The sequence below is a fragment of the Bombyx mori genome, chromosome 11, assembly GCF_030269925.1.
Source record: "Bombyx mori chromosome 11, ASM3026992v2".
In the NCBI taxonomy this organism is placed as follows: Eukaryota; Metazoa; Arthropoda; class Insecta; order Lepidoptera; family Bombycidae; genus Bombyx; species Bombyx mori.
In genome coordinates, this window is record NC_085117.1 from 2118955 (window position 1) to 2139850 (window position 20896).

Sequence of the window (20896 nt, forward strand, 5' to 3'; positions counted from 1 at the left end):
GCATCCTGTATTATCTTTTCTGTTCTACGCCTTTTATAATTTTTGCTTTTTGTTTCGTGTACTGCTTGTGTTGCTTGAACTATCTATTTCTTGCTACTTTCTCCTTCTTTCTTTATATTTGTGTTCGTCTTAAATAAAAACTTTCTTTGTGTACTTTTGTGTTTGCAAAGACTTTATATTACAACCCAAGACGACTAAAATCGATATAAGAAAAACATCGATGTTTTAACAAGAGGTCCTCCCACCACTAAGCCTACACCCTATGCAAGTATTTTTTTTTTATTGCCTCTGTAGGCAGACGAGCGTACGGCCCACCTGATGGTGAGTGGTTACCGTCGCCCATGGACTTCAGCAATGGCATGGGCAGAGCCAAGCCGGTGCCTGCTGCTTAATACTCAAGTGCAAGTAAGCCGCGGTCTATTTATTTGCTGACCTAGTTCTCGTCCAGCCAATGCTCTCTAACTATAAAACCGGCCACTGTACTTTTGTAAGGATACTCTAACACGCGCTACTTGGTCCTCACCTGGTATGATGGTTCTTCTGATGGTACAGGTACTCCGAGTGGGCTTTGAACACTTGAGTGCAGATCTGGCACAGGTAATGCCCGTTCGACTGAAATCATCATCATCATAGCCGGTTACGCTTGGCAGAACAGTCGTGGTCATGCGGAATTCTTGTTTATTATTTATTTATTTATTTATTATTATTATTGTCAGTCAGTCATTCAGTCAGTCAAAATCTTATAGTTCATGAACTTGTATGTACCCGGTGTAACCGGCTGTATGGATTAAATTCCCTTTGCCTGTTGATATGATCGATAAAAAACAAAAAATTATATCTAATTGCATAGAAGAAAAATTAATGAACATTAAAGATATTATAATGATTTAAAAAATCTTATTCACTTGAAAAGTACTTACTTACCCTATTGTGCCTCTCAAAGTGTTTCTTGTAAACGTTTTCATTATTCCAACCGATGACGCAATCGTCACACTTATATAACAAATTCATGTACGTTTCACTGGATCTCTTCTCGTCTCTCTCCCTATCCACAGCTTCCTTGGTCAGGACCATGATTTTGATTTTCTCAGTTAGCAGATTGTCCACCTCTCGCGTTGCGTTCGGTAACTGCAGGAGAAGAACAATTTATAAATACTTTGGTCCCATGGTAGTCGAAATTCGACTGTAATTAGTTGAAACGATAAGTTTGAAAATTATTATGGTTCTATTGTTAAAGACTCTTTAAACTTCTATAATCACAGTTTTCGCCAAGACTGCCCTATACACAAATAATATTAATCTATTCTCAAATTGACCACAGACTAACAATAAATTAAAGAGTATAACTTAGGTATATAAGTCGGCGCGTGTTTTTATAAACCATTAGTTCATGACTAATAAAGATGGGACGACAAACAACACGTGCAAGCATTCAACGAAAACAACACGTGCAAGATAAGAGTCGTAAACAACATCGTCCTACCACGATACCTTGCTATAAAAACGCTCCGTTGTTGTCTCTCGAACTCACGTCATTACGGATCCTCCTGATCCATTAACGGTGCTTTTAGGCACCACAAGCACCGGTCACCGTTCTCGTCGAACCCGTCGCTTGCGACGAAGGGCTCGAAGAGTGAACTAACCCATAGACACAGCCCACTGAGTTTCTCGCCGGATCTTCTCAGTGGGTCGCGTTTCCGATCCGGTGGTAGATTCTGCGAAGCACTGCTCTTGCTAGGGTCAGTGTTAGCAATTCTCCGGTTGAGCCCCGCGAGCTCACCTACAAACGTTAGGGTGAAGCTGAAATAGCCTCTCAAGGCTATCAGCATAGGTAGGAAAAAAAAAAAAAAACTCTCGAACTCAGAAGCGAGCGAGTCGCCGTATCAGACAGAACGCTCCTGCGTAATATACGCTCTGAGTTAATATTTCAGGTTTTATTGACTTACGAAGACCGCCCGCTTACCATGTCGCTACCCGAAAGAGTGGAAATACTCCAACATATATTATATGTTACGGTAAATGTACACACTTGGGAAAGGTACACTTTTACTGATAAATGTGCACATTTGCCAAAAAGTTAGGTATATGTGAAAGGAATATCATTTATATTATGTACATTTCCCGGCAAATGTGTACTCTTGCCTTTACGTTTTGGTAAATGTATACTCTTACCTTCATGTTTTAAGAAAAGTTGGAATACAAATAAATTAATAATGTTTTTGCAGTAAAAAATATATTTATTTAAATAAACATAATACAATAGGCTTTAATGACGAAAATTATTTTAATTAAAAAATGTAAATGACAAACAAAACATACTTATCTTTGCATATTATATATAATAAATTGTAGGTTAGGTTAAGTTAGGTTGTAGTGGTGCGTATGCGCATGCGCACCACATCACTAGCACTTGCTATTTCGCATTTTGTATGCCATGCCGTAACATATATACTATACTGTCCATTAGGGTAACTTAAGCTTTCCGTTTAACATTAGCCCATTTACTCACTTTTTACATATTCATTTTTAATTTCCAAACGGGATACATGTTTCCATATAGTCCAAGATCCCAGGGCCCCCAGACGTCACGTATTTTCTGACGAACGAAATGTGGCCGATTGCGTAGTGTTAGTATGTACTAAGGTAGCATGCCTACCTGTTACCATGCTTAGACGGCCAATTTTCAGGTATCAGGTACTCAAGGTATATAAAATCATGACCTACTTCACGTATTTTCTGAAAGCTGATTTTTACGTATATTTTAGGCAATATCCTTAAAAAGAAGTCGCCAATACTCCCAGACACTTTCCGTCGGCCGAATTGCTTTGCAGACGCTTTAAAGGGCCAATCATCCCAGGGCATTATCCACGCGCATGAGACTGAGTGAGACATGTATTAGTATATATTGACTTCTCTGTCTCTCTATCTCTCTCTTACAGTTGACTCATATCAATTAATTATTAATATTAAAAGAAAATCAGTTAAAACTAAATAGTCAGGTAAATACTTAGTCTGGCCATAAATACTGTTACTATTAAAAATTTAAAAAAATCTATTGCAAATAACATTTATTACTTTTACAGTGTGTTAGTTTAATACATAAATATAAAACAATTTAAAGTATAAAAAGCTTATTCGAAGTGGTCTCCATTGGCTGCAATACAGTCCTTTAAACGTTGAGGCCAATTATCGATAGAAGCACGCACTCTTTCCATGGGAAAATTTTTCACTGCCAATCGTACGGATTGTTTTAGGGACTCCAAATTATCATGGCGTTTAGAGCAAGCCTCATAAAACTGACCATAAATCATAATCCAGCGGATTAAGATCGGGACTAGACGACGGCCAGTCTTCAGCTCTGATGAAGTCCGAAACGTTCGTTTCCAACCAAGACTGCGTAGACCGAGCTTTATGACCTGGCGCCGAGTCTTGCTGGAAGGACCATTCTTGATTATTGAACATGGTGTTGTTAAGGGGCTTCACTACCTTCTCAAGAATGGTATCTTGATACACTTGTGCCGATGTTTTGATACCTTTTTCACAAAAGTATGGCTCAGTCACTCCTTCATAGCTAATACCCCACCAAACCATCACTGAAGTCGGATAGTGCCCACGTTGCACTCTGTTGACTAATTGGGAAGCTTCCTTAGAGCTTTGAGCATAAATACGGTCATTTTGTTTGTTAAAATGTTGCTCAATTGTAAAAACTTTCCTAAACTTTCCTTACTCATCCGTAAACAAAATTTTTCTAAGACCTCCCTTTGCGTACCGCTTCAGTAGTTGTTTCGATTTTACCACCCTATTCTCTTTTAAATTATCAGTTAAGAAATGACCAGTACGTCTCTTATAGACTGCAAGTCCTAAGTCATCTTTTAAAATACGCGACATGGTTCTAGGTGCTATCTTCATCTCCCGAGATAAAATCTTTTGCTTTCGGACAGGATTTCTTCGAATTATTTCCCTAACTGCTTTGACCACCTTTTTCGTACGAACGTGGACGGCCAGATCTTTTTCTGTCACAAACAGAGAAGGTCTCATTGCACCTATTAATAGCCCGGTACACAAACATTTTACTAATACCATGCATATGGAGAGTTTTAAAAATTGCATTTGGCTCCATACCTACTTTGTGTAATGCAATCACAGCGATTCGGTTCTCTTTATCACCCCACTCCATTTTAATATCGCAAAATATTGTACAATATATCGGCGCCAAAATGAGAAAACTCAGTGAGCAATCATATAAAAATGACATATTCCAAATTCAAATGTAATATTTTGTTTATTTTTAATTGTAACAGTATTTATGGCGACTAAGTAATTAATCAAATTATATATGGGAATTGGTTAGGTCGCCATCTTATGACAGCTGTTTACCAAAAAAATAAACTTTAAATTCAGGGTTGTCAGTAAAATTCAATATATGTGTGTTTGAAAAGGACCTTTATTTATAGAAACTTATTTATCTTCTATTTATTATTACATCTTATAAAAAAATCAACAAAGTTATAATCCTGCGGTAGAATTCAAATAATTACAGTGGTTAATCACCCCATTCCATATAGAGGTCTTCGATTTGGTAAGAATCACTTGTTTTAGTAATTTTATCATTGTTTACGTAGCTAACTATGCGTCTTTGATAGGATGTCAGGATTTCGGGTTTGGCAGACCAATTCCATCCTGTATAGTTCTTCTGCATCACAGATATTTTGAACATTTGATCATCTACCTTAATGATTCGGCCTGGGAAGACATTTTTCGTACTATTTTTCTATTTATTGCTTTGATGGTTGGACGAGCTCACAGCCCACCTGGTGTTAAGTGGTTACTGGAGCCCATAGACATCTACGACGTAAATGCGCCACCCACCTTGAGATATAAGTTCTAAGGTCTCAGTATAGTTACAACGGCTGCCCCACCCTTCAAACCGAAACGCATTACTGCTTCGCGGCAGAAATAAGCGGGGTGGTGGTACCTACCCGCACGGACTCACAAGAGGTCCTACCACCAGTAATTACGCAAATTACAATTTGCGGGTTTGATTTTTATAACACGATGTTATTCCTTTACCGTGGAAGTCAATCGAGAACATTTGTTGAGTACCTATTTCATTAGAAAAATTGGTACCCGCCTGGGATTCGAAAACCGGTGCATCGCTCAACACGAATGCACCGGACGTCTTATCCTTTAGGCCACGACGACTTGAAACAATACACAATACCGGCCACAGTTTTGTCCTTTCCTTTTTTTGTTTTTTATATCATCTATTTTCGTCAAAGTCCCTTCGTGCTCTTCATAGTCTACTGTAATATCCTCTCTGCAAGTTTAAGAAGTACGAAAGACGGTAGCTTCAATATTAAATGAGAATTCAGCGGTGGGTGATGGAACATGATTGGTAGGTGGGTCGACTGTGTATGTCGATTTTATATTCGAAGGACCAGGAATAGGTGATAAAGAACGAGCAGTAGGCAAAAAAAACTGCCGATGCCAGTCCCAAGCCTGGATGAGAAAAGAGGAGGGTTGGGTTGGAGTTCGACTTTTTCACCGTAAAACCGTCAACGCCGAATGTGGGGCGGCGGTTAAATAGCCTGACCCAAACAAGGCTTCAGCGGCCTCGAAGAATTAAATCTCTTCCAAAAGCACTGCCGTGGAAGGAGCGTGGGACCCCACCATGGGTACTTCCCCAAAAAAGACTCATTTAATATACAGAATCTAGACCAAGTGACATCGGCGTCGGTCGTAACAGGCAAGGTATGCGAAAAAAGGCCCAGAGGTAGAAGTTCAATGCGCTGGTCGGACCAGATACGCTCCACTCTCAATACTTCAGTCCACGTGTCTATCCACACAGCCAAGGATAGACAGGAATGGCGCAGGATAATACAGGAGAAAGTTGTTAGAGGCTACAACGTATACAGCCAGACGTCGTGACTGACATTCGAGTGCCGGATGGAGCATCTTTAATCCAGTTTTTGGTTTGCTTTGTATATAATATACAATGGTACAAATTCACCTTCAGCATTTGCGCAAAACATTACAGTAAAACAGGATTTAGTAGAATTCCGAATTCTAATATTTCTGGGTTCCTGCACTCTCGTTTGACGACGAAGCTTCTTCTTCTTTGGATTCGTGAATACCTGTTTCATCAAATATATAGATGTTCCCGGCTGGAACACTTTCAAGCTCAGCACTTAAATCATCAAAATATTGCTCAACTATTTCTTTACTAACTTTGGCACGCTTTTGGCCAATAGAAATAGCAGCCTTTTGCTTAATATACTTATGGCGCTCTAAGAAAAGTTTACCCAATCCCACCCAGGCAAATTGTTTTTAAAAATTTTGACATGTTTGTTGTTGTCATCGAGATAATTTTTAAAAATAACCCTCACATCTTGCATACTTATTGGTACGCCATTGTCGGATAAGGCAATTATGTGATTGGATATTTCCTCCTCTTCTGCTAACAGTGCAGGGGGCTTGCCAACAGGTTTGCTGTGTTGATTTTTTAATTTATATTTTAATGTGCTTCTCGGAATATTGTAAGTCTCAGAAGCGACTCTTTGTGACATTTTACAGGACTTTATGTCATCTAGGGCCTTTTTCAGTGTCTCTTCTGTATAACGAGTCTTCTTACCGTATTTTCGGGTACCACGCGCTGGACAAGATCTTTTTTTGGCCATTATCACCGACTGAAACAAATAAGGACAACCCTAATTAAAAATTAGTTTAATTTGGGTATCTTTGGCCCGGGTTAAACTTACCCATATTATCACAAATTTTCACCAAACGAATTAAAATCAAGACAAACATGTAAACAACTATATAGATCATATTGTTTTTTTTATGAAACTATACATCTGTAACCTTTAGTTATTATAAAAAGTACAAACTTACCTTACTATGAAACTTTTGAGTTTGAATATAAACAACTTGGCAGCGATGTTTCATTTATCACCTTCTTACCACTTCACAATTGAGTCGTCTATTATCAAAGGTGGCAATCTGTGCATTTGGACAAAAAAAATTTATTGATATGTCAATACAGATTGATTTGAATATAATCGTCTCCTTCAAAGAATACGGTTCAAAACCTGCATTAAATAAAGGTTAATACTTAACCTGTTATTTATCTAAGATGTCGTTCCGAAGAGTTTTGTGACTGCCAATGGAATACAAAGTCAATAATTCGTTTTTCTGATTTACCAATCATTGTCCAAAAGTCAGATTGCCGGCTTTGATAATAGTCGACTCAATTAACCTCAAGAAAGAAAAGTTTTGCTGACAAATGTCAAAATATGGCGCGCTTTCTTCGTTCAATTATAAACATCTTAATTATAAATTTCAAAGTGTATCCCGTTTGGAAATATAAAAAAAAAAATATGTAAAAAGTGAGTAAGTGGGCTAATGTGAAACGGAAAGCTTTAAGTTACCCTGATTGATGGTAAGTGAAGTGATAACGCGGTAAATTCAAATTTAAGGAAAATACTAATTGGTTAGGGTGGTTTTCCTTTACATATATTAAACACATTTGCTGCCGACGAAATGATATAAAATTATTAGCCAGAAACCAATTATTTTTATAGCGTATATTGATTAAGTATATATGTGTGTTTAAAAATATGGATGAAAGTATGTTGATAATATTATTATTTTAATAAAAAAACACCTTGTTCGGATCCGAGTGGTCGGCACATAGCACGCCAAATGCCGGACACTCGGATCCGAAAAAGGTGTTTTCTCGGATCCAAGTACAATCAAAAGTATCAAAAAAATCATAATTATAAGTTTAAGTTTAACATATAACACGCACTTGAATGGTTATTTATTTAAGAAGGTATAAATATCTTAAATCTGAGCAAAGTAGGTAACGATATAATCATAATTATAAGCTTAAGTTTAAAATATAACACGCACTTGAATGGTTATTTATTTAAGAAGGCATAAATGTCTTAAATCTAAGCGAAGCAATGATATAATCATAATTATCAATACAATCAAACGTATAAAAATCATAATTATAAGTTTAATTAAAACACTGAAGGTGATTTCTTCACAGAAAAGTTAAAACAAAATTTGAAAATAAACATTCGTTGATAATCACCTTTTACAAAAAAAAAAACTAAATGACAGCCACATACACACACACATAGACAGACAGACTGACACGTCAAACGTATTAAAAACTTTTTTGCGTCGGGGGTTTTTTAAATTAAATATGGTTATAATTATAATTAAATATGGTTATAATTATAATTAAATATGGTAATATTATAATTAAATATGGTAATAAATTAAATATGGTTTTAAAATTAATATCAGGAATGCGCAAGGCAGAAACATTTTGTGCAAAAACCTGGAGAATTTTCGCATTGCTTGCATTCATAAATTGTTTGCACTCTCTTTTTCTGCGCTTTGCAACCTTTGCATTCTTTTCGGGCCACTTCTGTAGTTTCTTTAGTTATATTTCCTACTTTCTTCGTTCTCACCCGGACCTTTTCTATTTTAGTGAGTTCATGTTTCATTTTTAAAACATTGCGTCGATTGACATCATTAGGATTAGGTAAAAGCTTCTCTAGTATCTTCAAACGAAAATCATATAGATTTAATTTGTCGTTCGGCGAAAATTTATTGTACAAGTGCAATGAATTAGTGAGGCTCATTTGCAGCACATGTACGAACAGCTTCTTGTACCAACGCAGCGTCTTCCTTTGGACTGGATAGTAAGCCAACATCTGATCTTGAAGATCGACGCCTGACATAACATTATTATAATGGACAATAGCCTTTGGTTTCAATGCTACAGATCCCCTTTTGGAAGTAGTTTCCATCATCTCATTATCGTGTTCTGTAGAAATATAGAGTACGTAACGTTTATCCCTCCATCTTCCTACATGAACACCGTTCAGGAATAAGGATTTGTTTTCTCCTTTTTCCAATGAGACAGACCCAATTTCAACAGGGTTATCTCTACGGTTTCTTCGTAAAGTTCCTGTGCAGTACGTCTGTCGATCTAGCAATTTCACAGCCAAGCCATAAGAATTATAATAATTATCCATGTATACATGGTGGCCGCAGTCCAGTCTCTCTTCTAGAAGTTTGAAGACGATCTTACTACAATGACCTGGCCCTGATGTCTCATCGTTTGAACCGGCGTAAACTTGAAATTTTAAAACGATACCATCTGGTTCAGCTAAAACATAAAGTTTTACGCCATATTTATGGCGCTTGTTCTTTATGTATTGTCTGAACAGCAATCGACCGCGCCACAATACCATAGACTCATCCAATGACAACTCTTTGCCCGGACTGTATATAGTATTCATTTTATTATTAAAATGATCCATAAATGGGCGAATTTTAATAAGACGGTCTTCTTCGCTTGATTCAGACGAAAAATGTAGGCACCGCAATATTAGAAGAAAACGATTACGAGACATGAATTGTCCGAAGCATGGAGCATTAAATAAATGGTGCCGCTTCCAATAATCACTTATACGATTAAGTCGTATTGTTCCTGTATGGAGAAGAAGTCCTATAAAGGTGAGCAGTTCGTCCCTGGTTACATCTTTCCAAGATTTTATTCTAGAGGTCTGCTTGACATTTTCTGAAGAAGCAACTCTGGCTGCGTTTAAATTTGTCTCTCGCACAATAAGGTCTAATAACTCGTTGTCGATTATTAGACGGAACGCCTCGTAAGGATCAGTCGGAGGCGGCACTAAGAGTTCCTGTTCTTTGGTAAAATCAATTTTCTTCATGCAACCCGGATCAATGCTCCAGGTGCTCGTGGCTCCTCGACGAGAAGGTGAAATATCAAGCAATGGGACATCATTGTTATCATCAGGTAAGTCGGGAGAACTGCATTCAGATCGCCGAAATGACAAAATAGAAGGAGAAGCGGCATCACGTTCCGACGAAAAGTTTGGAGTTACCACATCAGATCTCAGAAGAGACACGCTAGGAGTTGAAGGGTTAAATAGAATGCTATCAGGTATGTCAGGCATATCTCCATAATCTTGAACGATAGGCGGCATTATTGCACGGCAGTCAATTTCATAATTGAACTCAAAATTACTAGTTCCCTCAAATTCTAGTTGGCGAGGCGCTCGCATCGATATTGATCTATGTGTATGTGGATCTGGTGATAGTCTAGGTTGAGCAGATTTATCACGCGTACTTGGTACGTGGCCAAACTTAGGTCTAAATCTCTTACATGGAATGACAGGGCTTCCATCTGACTCACATAACCCTCGTTTTGATGTAGATGAACTTGAAGGTTGAGCTGGTGGTACACGGCTGGTCAACTTTGAAGCAGGTGATCTTAAAATAAAATAAAATATTAATTACAATTTACTGTAAAATATAAATAACAAGCTTCCGCCCCCGGCTTAACAAACATCCATACATACACACATACCTACATCCGTACATCCTCACAAGTTTCACATTTATAATACTAGCTTCCGCCCCCGGCTTTGCCCGCGTATAATAAGTAGCCTATGTGTTATTCTAGACTATAATCTATCCCTATAGCAAATTTCATCCAATTCCATCCAGTAGTTTTTGCGTGAAAGAGTAACAAACATCCATACATACACACATACATACATCCATACATCCTCACAAACTTTCACATTTATAATATTAGTAAGATAAGATAGTAAGATTAGTAAGATAGTACAAGTACAGAAGGCCCTATACTTTGATGTTGAAGAATACCTACAGATACATAGTCATTGGACATACCTTGAAGGTGGAGGTGGTGGAATACGGTTTGTCGTCTTTGCGGCAGATAACCTTGAAGACTGAGCTGGTGGTCCACGGCTGAGCGTTTTCGGTTTCAGTCTTGTATCAAAGATACTATCATCACTGCCGCAACTAGATTCCTCTGAACTTGAAGACAACTGCTCCTCCTGAGCTCGTTGCGAACACACTTCTTCATCACTAAATCCTTCAGAACCTTCCGAGTCATCACTCAACCAACGTTTTTTTCTACTACTAGGTGTTGATGTTTTCGATCTATTTTCACTTCTAGATGTCCCAGCCCTACTATCCATTTTGATCGAACAATACCTTTGATATGATCGTGTGTACCAGTCACTATTAAACTGTAAATATAAAACCAATACGCGTTTTCGTAAGTCGAATGTATTGGCAGAGTGGCCACGCAAACCAACGTACACTCGCCACAATCGCCGGCGGCTTACTGACAACTACAAAATTCACTTGCTGCTCACTCGTATCCGAGTGGGCGGCACCGCTAATAGGGCCCCTCCCCACTCGGGTACGAGTGGTAAGCACTCAATGTGTTAACTAGGTATTGGTACGCCACGTCCGTATCCGCCTTGGACTGGGCTAAGGAAGAAATGGGCATCTTTGGTGCGGAGACCAACTTCAATTCGATTTAGTGCAGGAAAGATATGTATATGTCGCAGTCTTAGTAAATGTTATCGATCGAGCTTAGTCGGAAACGTCAAGTAGTTGCCTTGGGTAAGATCGTTACAGCAATGGCAACACTAATTTCCGACGGCTTGATGTTTGAGTCTGTTTGACAGTTGACGTTTAAGGTATTATACTTTTTTATTTTTTATACTTATACTTTATACTTTTTACTTTTTTTATTATATTACGGTAAAGAATGGACCGCCATCATTGGTCACTTGCATCGCTGTAACGAACTTCCCGCGTTACTCGACCAATCTCAATTTAGCCGTTCGATCATTAGTGATTCTCTGGAAATTTGCTTGCTACAGTGAAAATAAACGTCTGCATTTATTGTGTCAACTGTTATTTTGAGTTCACGGCAACGTGTGACCAAACTAATAATCTTAAGATTGAGATAGCTCACCATTTTATCTAGCTCGTTTGGCGTTCTCACTCCAACCGCATCGACGGCTTCGTTATCCAACACGACACTATCCGAGTTAGCCTTGTTTTTACTTTCAGTATTATTTTCCCTATACACATCACAGCCATCTTCGATTTTCATCTCAACGATTTTGATAGCTCGCTGAAAACATAAAGACGACACTGCATTGATATTGGCATCAAGCGAGCCCAAGGAATCACAAAAGTCTTTATCTATACTAATACCTAGTCAGGTCATAAGTATTATCACACAGTAAAAACTTTTCTTTTAGAATGCTGGCCACAAAAAAGTTTATTGAATTCGAATTTCGAATTGTTCATGAAAATAAAAATGTATACTTTTAGAATTTTACTCATTTTTAAATATGGAGTGGACGCTTAAAGAAGACCGGGTTGCAGTTATTGCGTTGCATCGTTGCGGTTACGCGCCAATTCAAATTTTTAACATACTGAAAAATTTGAATATAACCAAAAGACTCGTTTATCGTACCATCAAACGATACAATGAAGACTCTAGTGTAGATGACAGGTCAAGAGGTGGTCGCCCTCGGTCTGTTAGGACTCCAGCAGTGATAAAAGCTGTGAAGGGGCGAATTCAAAGAAATCCCAAACGTAAGCAGAAACTGTTGGCCCTTCAGATGGGGTTAAGCAGAACCACGGTGAAAAGGGTGTTAAATGAAGACTTAGGGCTTCGGGCATATCGAAGAAAAACAGGACATCGTTTGAATGCTCGTCTAATGGACCTGAGACTGAAGAGATGCCGCGCTTTGTTGAAGCGGTACGCGGGAAAAAAATATCGGGAAATTCTTTTTTCGGATGAACAAATTTTTACCGTAGAAGAGAGCTACAACAAACAAAATGATAAGGTGTACGCACACAGTAGTGAAGAAGCGAGCAACCGTATTCCGCGTGTCCAACGAGGTCATTTTCCATCCTCGCTCATGGTATGGTTGGGAGTTTCTTATTGGGGCTTAAGAGAGGTACATTTTTGTGAGAAAGGTGTAAAAACGAATGCAGTTGTGTATCAAAATACAGTCCTGACGAACCTTGTGGAACCTGTTTCTCATACCATGTTCAATAACAGGCACTGGGTATTCCAACAAGATTCGGCGCCAGCTCATAGAGCGAAGAGCACACAAGACTGGCTGGCGGCGCGTGAAATCGACTTCATCCGGCACGAAGACTGGCCCTCCTCCAGTCCAGATTTGAATCCGTTAGATTACAAGATATGGCAACACTTGGAGGAAAAGGTGTGCTCAAAGCCTCATCCCAATTTGGAGTCACTCAAGACATCCTTGATTAAGGCAGCCGCCGATATTGACATGGACCTCGTTCGTGCTACGATAGACGACTGGCCGCGCAGATTGAAGGCCTGTATTCAAAATCACGGAGGTCATTTTGAATAAACTTTAGTGTCATAAGAATCTATGTTTTGTTAAGTTTATTTTGGTATATGAATGGTTACATAATGAATAAACTTGTTTCAATTATTTTACATTAAACATGTGACAGAATTTATGACCTGACTAGGTATTATAAAGCTTGAAGAGTTTGTTTGTTTGAACGCGCTAATCTCAGGAACTGCTGGTCCGATTTGAAAAATTCTTTCAGTGTCAGATAGCTCATTTATTGAGGAAGGCTATAGGCTATATAACATCACGGTAAGACCGATACAAGTGGAGCACTAATAATGAATGTTTCAAAATATGGGGGTTTAAATAGCTCCTTAACATTCTATAATTCAAATGTGTTTTCACTTTCTACGTAAATGAAGCTATTGAGCTTTACCGCGGCAGTCCTCGAGTGCCACACGTGTTTTTTTGTTATTATATTTTTCCAATTTTTTTTTTAGTTAAATGGCTCTCCTGTAAAAGTACACAAATGTCGCTTAAACCAAACAGCCTTTCACCTCTCGATATGTTAAAATTTGTAAGTTATATCTGTATATCGCGTTTCGGGAAATTTATTACCAGATGACCAGATTTTACTGGTGGTAGGACCTGAGTCCGCACGGGTAGGTACCACCGCTCCGCCTATTTCTGCCCTGAAGTAGTAATGCGTTTCGGTTAGAAGGGTGGGGCAGCCGTTGTAACTATACTGAGACCTTGGAACTTATATCTCAAGGTGGATAACCCGTTTACGTTGTAGATGTCTATGGGCTCCGGTAACCACTTAACACCAGGTGAGTTGTGAGCTCGTCCAACCATCTAAGAAAAAAAAAAGATGTTCTACGCTACCTAACACCGGATCGTGAATAGATTTCAGGGAATCAGTTTTATTTAGATACTAGTTTTTGCCCGCGACTCCGTCCGCGTGGAATAATTACTTTGGCATAACGCTAAATTTTACCTCTCCACTTCATTTACGTAGAAAGTGAAAACACATTTGAATTATAGAATGTTAAGGAGCTATTTAAACCCCCATATTTTGAAACATTCATTATTAGTGCTCCACTTGTATCGGTCTTGCAATCATAGCATTTTTTATCAACTTATGCAATTATAATTAGACAATAATAATTTAATATTAAAACAATAATAATAAAATAAGACCACGCTATATTTATAAACAATAACAAAAGCAAAACATTAACTGCCCCCTTCGCACTCATAAACTAGACCTCGCGAGAGAGAGATGGGCAGACTTTTCATTATGCGCATGCAGTGTGACGTCACGCCACGCGGCACACACTACACAAGCGCAACGTGTAAATGTGTTGAGGGCGGGCTACATGGTAGGCAGAGTGGGGGGTGTTAGGTTTTATTTCTATGCAATCATAGCATTTTTTATCAACTTATGCAATTATAATTAGACAATAATAATTTAATATTAAAACAATAATAATAAAATAAGACCACGCTATATTTATAAACAATAACAAAAGCAAAACATTAACTGCCCCCTTCGCACTCATAAACTAGACCTCGCGAGAGAGAGATGGGCAGACTTTTCATTATGCGCATGCAGTGTGACGTCACGCCACGCGGCACACACTACACAAGCGCAACGTGTAAATGTGTTGAGGGCGGGCTACATGGTAGGCAGAGTGGGGGGTGTTAGGTTTTATTTTCGTTACGGAATTTCTTGATTCGGACGCCGCGCTCAAAGCCCGCGATAAAAGCTATGCAATGGCTTAAAAAAACTTCTTCGGCTATTCGTATGGAGTAAGCTTAATTGAAGTTCAATTACAAACATCGAACTGTTGCTGCTGATACCAAATAAAACAGAACTTTAATTACAAAGATAAATGTCACGTGTAAAGCGAAATGTCGCTTAAGCCTTTCACGGGTCGAATTATGTCATAATAATGTTATGTCCGTACGAGTGACGCCATCTGCCGTCAAACACCAGAAACGGATATCGAAACGACCAGAACTATCGAGAACGTTCGAGAAGCGTAACGCCATCTATTGTCATATAACGAAAATGGATATCGAAACGATTAGTAATGGAAATGTTAGGGGACATATCGTGTCGACAAAAGTGTTGAAAAGATTATATGAAGGCAGTCAATGATAAGTTCTAGTCGAAACGGAAACAGCGTATGGATCACCTGGAAAAATACCAAACCTAACCAAGATAAGCTTATCGCACCTCTTTAAAGTTCTCACCGTCGATGTAGTTTCTATCAAAGTCACCGTCCTCGTCAAAGAGATCATCTTTCAATGGATTCGTACTGAATTCTTGTGATACGTTATTCTCAGTTATAATTTCATCTTCATTTTCAGCTTTACATATTTTGCTTTCCGTATTCTCTATATTGATCGTTTGAATGGAGGTTTTCTGAAGACGAAGAGTTCCATTCCTGACTGGTACCTACAAGAAAAGTTGTTGTAAAAGAGCATTATGTAATGTGTGTGTAGTAATGTTATGTAAGAACACACTGGTAAGTACTATTCCGTATTTTGCCGCAGACTCATAGGTTCCATTCTGGAGTATGTGACTCGATATTTGCTCAATACAATACAAATGAGACTTCGGCTATGTTTAAATCTAGGTGGCAATATTTGCATTATATTTGGCTGGTTTTTGTAGCGACTTAACACTGGTAGTGTTGTTAGCTTCATGCACCAATTCGTACACTGCAATTGAAGACGAAGCTCTTACTATGCAATTTGGTTATGGTTTGAAGTTTTGATAAAGCAGTTTGTGTACTAACCTGTTCCGTTAGAATCTTAAAGCTTCGTAGTGTTTGATTTTTAAAGTTTTGAAACTTTCTCAATAAACTGTGACATAGACAGCAGACAGATGCATTAGGAAGCTTTATCTGAAATTTACTTTGGGATTTAATAAAGTAAAAAAAAATTTTAAGCTGAAAACAATTATTCAATTGGTATAAAAGTAGGTAATTATGGAGTGTACTGTCATTAAAATTCATACAAAAATTTTCATTTGTTCATTGTTTCTGATCATTCAAATCAAACTTAAGCAACATGATTCAAATCTTAGACAGAATTCTTCTATGCTTTTACTGCTACAACAACGACAGTTGAATTCCTAAGTATAGTAGTGGTGATAATTGGAAGTGCCAGTGTCGATTGAAGTCTGCAGTAGATTGAGTGCTTATGATCCATTCAGGGACTGTAGACTTCAGAGGTAGCGAGAATGCGTGCCATATTACTATGACGTGCAATGAACAAGCTGCGACAGTGGCTGGCTATGGTATTAAATACAACACTCCCAGTGTCTGGACATGAGACTGAGCCACGCACTACACTGTGCTACTGACCGACAAGTTTTTTTTTTATTGCTTTTGTAGGCAGACGAGCATACGGTCCATCTGATGGTGAGTTGTTACCGTCGCCCATGGACTTCAGCAATGCCAGGGGCAGAGCCAAGCCGCTGCCTACCGCTAAACTACAATTTACCACTAAAAAAGAACACAGGCGGGCGCATCACGATGCTCAGCAATGAGCGGTCGACTGAAGGAGGAGAGGAGGATCCTAAAGGAGAGCTCTTAGACTTATTCTTGCGTTTTTAATGTACAAAAACCGTGAAAGAATTGAAATGTCGCAAACGATATAAAGAATTTTTCGTGGTCTCCGACGACCACAGGGTCGGAGCTGAGCTTTAATTCCGTTAAAGCTAATACGAAGTTTAAAGTAAATCCCATTTACCTTGTAACATTCAAAGAAACTCTTGTGTTTACATGTCGATAGACTTACTAAACGAACATCTTGTCTTAAACAACAAATACATATAGTTTCGTATTTTTTAACGAATTCTGATGCATTACTCCGTTCCGTTGTACTTATATTAGCATATGATGTTACGTGGGTGATTTTTAAATCCATTTTTTGTATTTAATTGTATACCTAGTCCAATCTTAGTACATTATTGTAGTAAACAACAATGGCCGACGCCGCGACAAGTAACCAAAGACAATGTATAGTGTTGCAAAATGATAAAATGACTAAATTAATGGCTAGCATTCTAGGATAGCTCGCGAATGTAAGATAATGAACTAGTTTCCATTATGATATATATCTCTCTTTAACTCAAAAAGCAATTCAGAAAGCAAGTACAAGACTTGCTTTCTGAATCGTAGTAAGCTTTAATGTTTTAATTTAAATTTATACTGTGTTGCAAGTGTAGCCGCGGTTGTAGCTAGTACCAAATAAATAACATTCATTTTTCAGAATTCCTATCAAATAAACAATTTGTCAATATGTGTAGAAAAGGGCATGGGTAGGTACCACCATCCTGCCTATTTCTGCCGTGAAGCAGTAATGCGTTTCGGTTTGAAGGGTGGGGCAGCCGTTGTAACCATACTGAAACCTTAGAACTTATATCTCAAAGTGGGTGGCGCATTTACGTTGCAGATGTCTATGGGCTCCAGTAACCACTTAACACCATGTGGACTGTGAGTTCGCCCACTCATCTAAGCAACAAAAAAAAAGAGTCGAAATCGTTTTTATGAGAGAGCCCTTAGGGTGAAATAAAAAAAGCCATAAGAATTTAAATTTATTTATTAATAATACAATGATTCACTGCTTAGAACATGCTTAGAATTAGTATGGTCATCACTGTATAATACTGGAATTATCTCTTGAGCATGTTAGATAGAAATAAAGAATACCATCTTGTTTAAGGGACAAGTTGAAAAAGTGTCCACCAGTGTCCAGACCATAGAGTAAGATTATATATAACCTGTCCAGACCCAGTGATTTATTGTTGGAAGGCTCACCAAAATAGCGCTAATGTAGGAAGTGGAAGTTATATGAATATATCAGTTTTAAGCAGAATGAAGTGTGCTGGCTTGAAAAATATTATAGTTTTCGTGACTAGTGTAGTTAAAAAAATGCAATATAATTTTTTATTACTATTTATGTAGTGTATTTCTTTCCTTCATAATATAGTGGGTTATAATTAAATGCCTTAACTTTAACCAGGGTCCTGAAACTGCGATGCTTTAAGACAAATATTTTGTTTATATGGAAACTAGCGACATCTTGTAGCGCATGCCCCTAAACTTATATGTTGTTTAAGTTAAGGCATTTACTATTTACATTATACATTACTGTATAACTAAATACAAAATAAAAAAACTAATAAATCATACAAGTCTATTTGTTATAGTATAGACAAATTGAATAAAATTTTATCAATTTGTGGTTTCTGAAAATTTTCAAAATCCTTCATTAAAAATAAAATTTAGAATAGGTAATATGTTACTGCCATCTACAGGAGCAATGAGCAACTAATCGAAGCGAAGCCATCTAGTGGCCCGTAAACAGTTTTGTTGAGTGCTCGAGTTGCTTATCTATGACTTTAACAACGTATAAGTTTAGGGGCATCCGCTACAAGATGTCGCTAGCTTCCATACAGAAAAATATATTTGTCTTAAAGTATCGTAGTTTCAGGGCCCTGTTATGGTCATTTCGCTCGTTAATTATGGTCATTTACGCTTCTGACCGCCGTGTAAGAGTCTAGTGTGATTATAAAGAGCGGCAGAATGAGCGAAATCCGCTGTGCAAAACGAACATTTCAGGGGTCGTTGACCCGTATGCGCGCGTAAATGTGACATCAGAATTGAATTGGTCTGAAAAAAATGAACAAAAATTAAAACATAGCCATAGTAGAGTAACAAAAATCACGTTATCGCGTTGTAGAAGTACCGCGTTATAAGACGGTCCTTGGGGTTTTTCACCGGTCACCGTCCTCGTCAAACCCGTCGCTTGCGACGAAGGGCTCGACGAGCGAATTAACTCACAGACACAGCCCACTGAGTTTCTCGCCGGATCTTCTCAGTGAGTCGCGTTTCCGATCCGGTGGTAGACGCTGCGAAGCACTGCTCTTGCTAGGGTCAGTGTTAGCAACTCTCCGGTTTGAGCCCCGTGAGCTCACCTACACACGCTAGGGTAAGCTGACATAGCCTCTCAAGGCTATCAGTATAGGTAGAAAAAAAAGGGGTTTTTTCTTTTCGTATTACAGTGGAACTGTGTTTTAAAATTCCGTGTTGTACTAGAGTTATATCTACTAATTTTTTTTCAGGCCAGGGGCGAACCTCCTAAGCGGTCCCCGCGCATAGAGGGCGCGCGGGGTATGTGGGATTTGACGATCAGCAGATGTTGGGAGCAGACCGCGGGCCCAAGCAGTTTTAGGGTCCTATCGCACTAAGCGACTCCCCTGAACTCTTACACCCGACGTCCGATCTCCGCCCAGAGTCAGAACCCGGTCAGAGTGAGAAGGTTCGCGCGGTCAACACTACAGCCAGACTCGCGAAGCCAGGGCTATATTTTTTGTTTTTTTTTTTGGAGTTTACTCCTTTAGAATCGATTTACATATATAGGCCCGGGGTATGAAAATTATGGGGACCAAAATCGTACTAGCATGTCACACGAAATGCGTTATGCGCCTGATTGGCTCCTGATTGCGTGATGCGTGCGCGCGCCAATCAGGAGCCAACGCGCGGCCGCGTTATCGCAGGTGACGCCGGGCTGCTGCGCCGGCAGTCCGCCACAAAGCCTCGTACTGATCGCGCGTTTCTCTCATTATTGTATTTTCATATATTTGTTAGTCGTTTGTTTTGTGTCTCGTTAATTTGTTAATAATCTGTAGTGTATCGTGTTGTCGTAATATAGAACTATTTCTCGTATTGTTTCGTTTAATTTTTTATATCCAGTAAACTCCAGTCGTGCGTCGGAGCGGACACACACACTTTTTTTATTACATGGATGGGTGGATGAGTTCACAGCCCACCTGGTGTTTAGTGGTTACTACCTGGTGTTAAGATATACGTTCTAAGGTCTCAGTATAGTTACAACGACTGCCCCACCCTTCAAACCGAAACGCATTACTGCTTCAAGGCAGAAATAGACGGGGTGGTGGTACCCGCGCAGACTCACAAGAGGTCTTACCACCAATAATTACGCAATTTGTAATATTGCGGGATTGATTTTTACTACACGATGTTATTCCTTCACCGTTGAAATCAATCGTAAACATTTGTTTAGTACGTATTTCATTAGAAAAATTGGTACCCGCCTGCGGGTTTCGAACACCGGTGCATCGCTACATACGAATGCACCGGACGCCTTATCTTTTAGGCCACGAAGACTTCAATGTGCTAACTACTAGCTCAACATTGTTACTCACGGTGAAGGCTTCTCCGCAATAATCACAGATCTTATCGCGCGGGGGACGTTTCTTCTCGTGTACATACGAATCATGTTTCTTTAGCGACGCGGACGACCGGAACACCTGCCAATGTAATCTTATTTCGTTTTATCAGCACGCTTTTTGTTTTCTCTATCACATCGAACTCTTTTTTTTGTTTTATTGCTTAGATGGGTGGACGAGCTCACAGCCCACCTGGTGTTAAGTGGTTACTGGAGCCCATAGACATCTACAACGCAAATGCGCCACCCACCTTGAGATATAAGTTCTAAGGTCTCAGCATAGTTACAACAGCTGCCCCACCCTTCAAACCGAAACGCATTACTGCTTCACGGCAGAAATAAGCAGGGTGGTGGTACCTACCCGCGCGGACTCTCAAGGGGTCCTACCACCAGTAAAAAATCCACTCTTATGA

The 20896-nt window shown here is 38.9% G+C and overlaps 1 protein-coding gene across 5 annotated transcripts in view; it reads right to left on the minus strand.

Moving 5' to 3' along the window:
• LOC101741752 (zinc finger protein 62 homolog) overlaps positions 1–20896 on the minus strand; it is a 54914-nt gene that overhangs the window by 26117 nt on the left and 7901 nt on the right. For 3 of the 5 annotated variants that reach the window (XM_021349510.3, XM_021349500.3, XM_021349495.3), the window contains 6 exons: positions 20461–20565; positions 16022–16129; positions 15457–15678; positions 11843–12004; positions 925–1128; positions 524–612 (listed from right to left, as the gene is read on the minus strand). In XM_021349510.3, coding sequence (XP_021205185.2) covers positions 524–612; positions 925–1128; positions 11843–12004; positions 15457–15678; positions 16022–16129; positions 20461–20565 — 890 coding nt within the window. Of the gene's footprint in view, positions 1–523; positions 613–924; positions 1129–2216; positions 10315–10740; positions 11103–11842; positions 12005–15456; positions 15679–16021; positions 16130–20460; positions 20566–20896 lie in introns of those variants that run through there. The other 2 variants (XM_062670962.1, XM_062670961.1) reach the window with 2 other exon arrangements.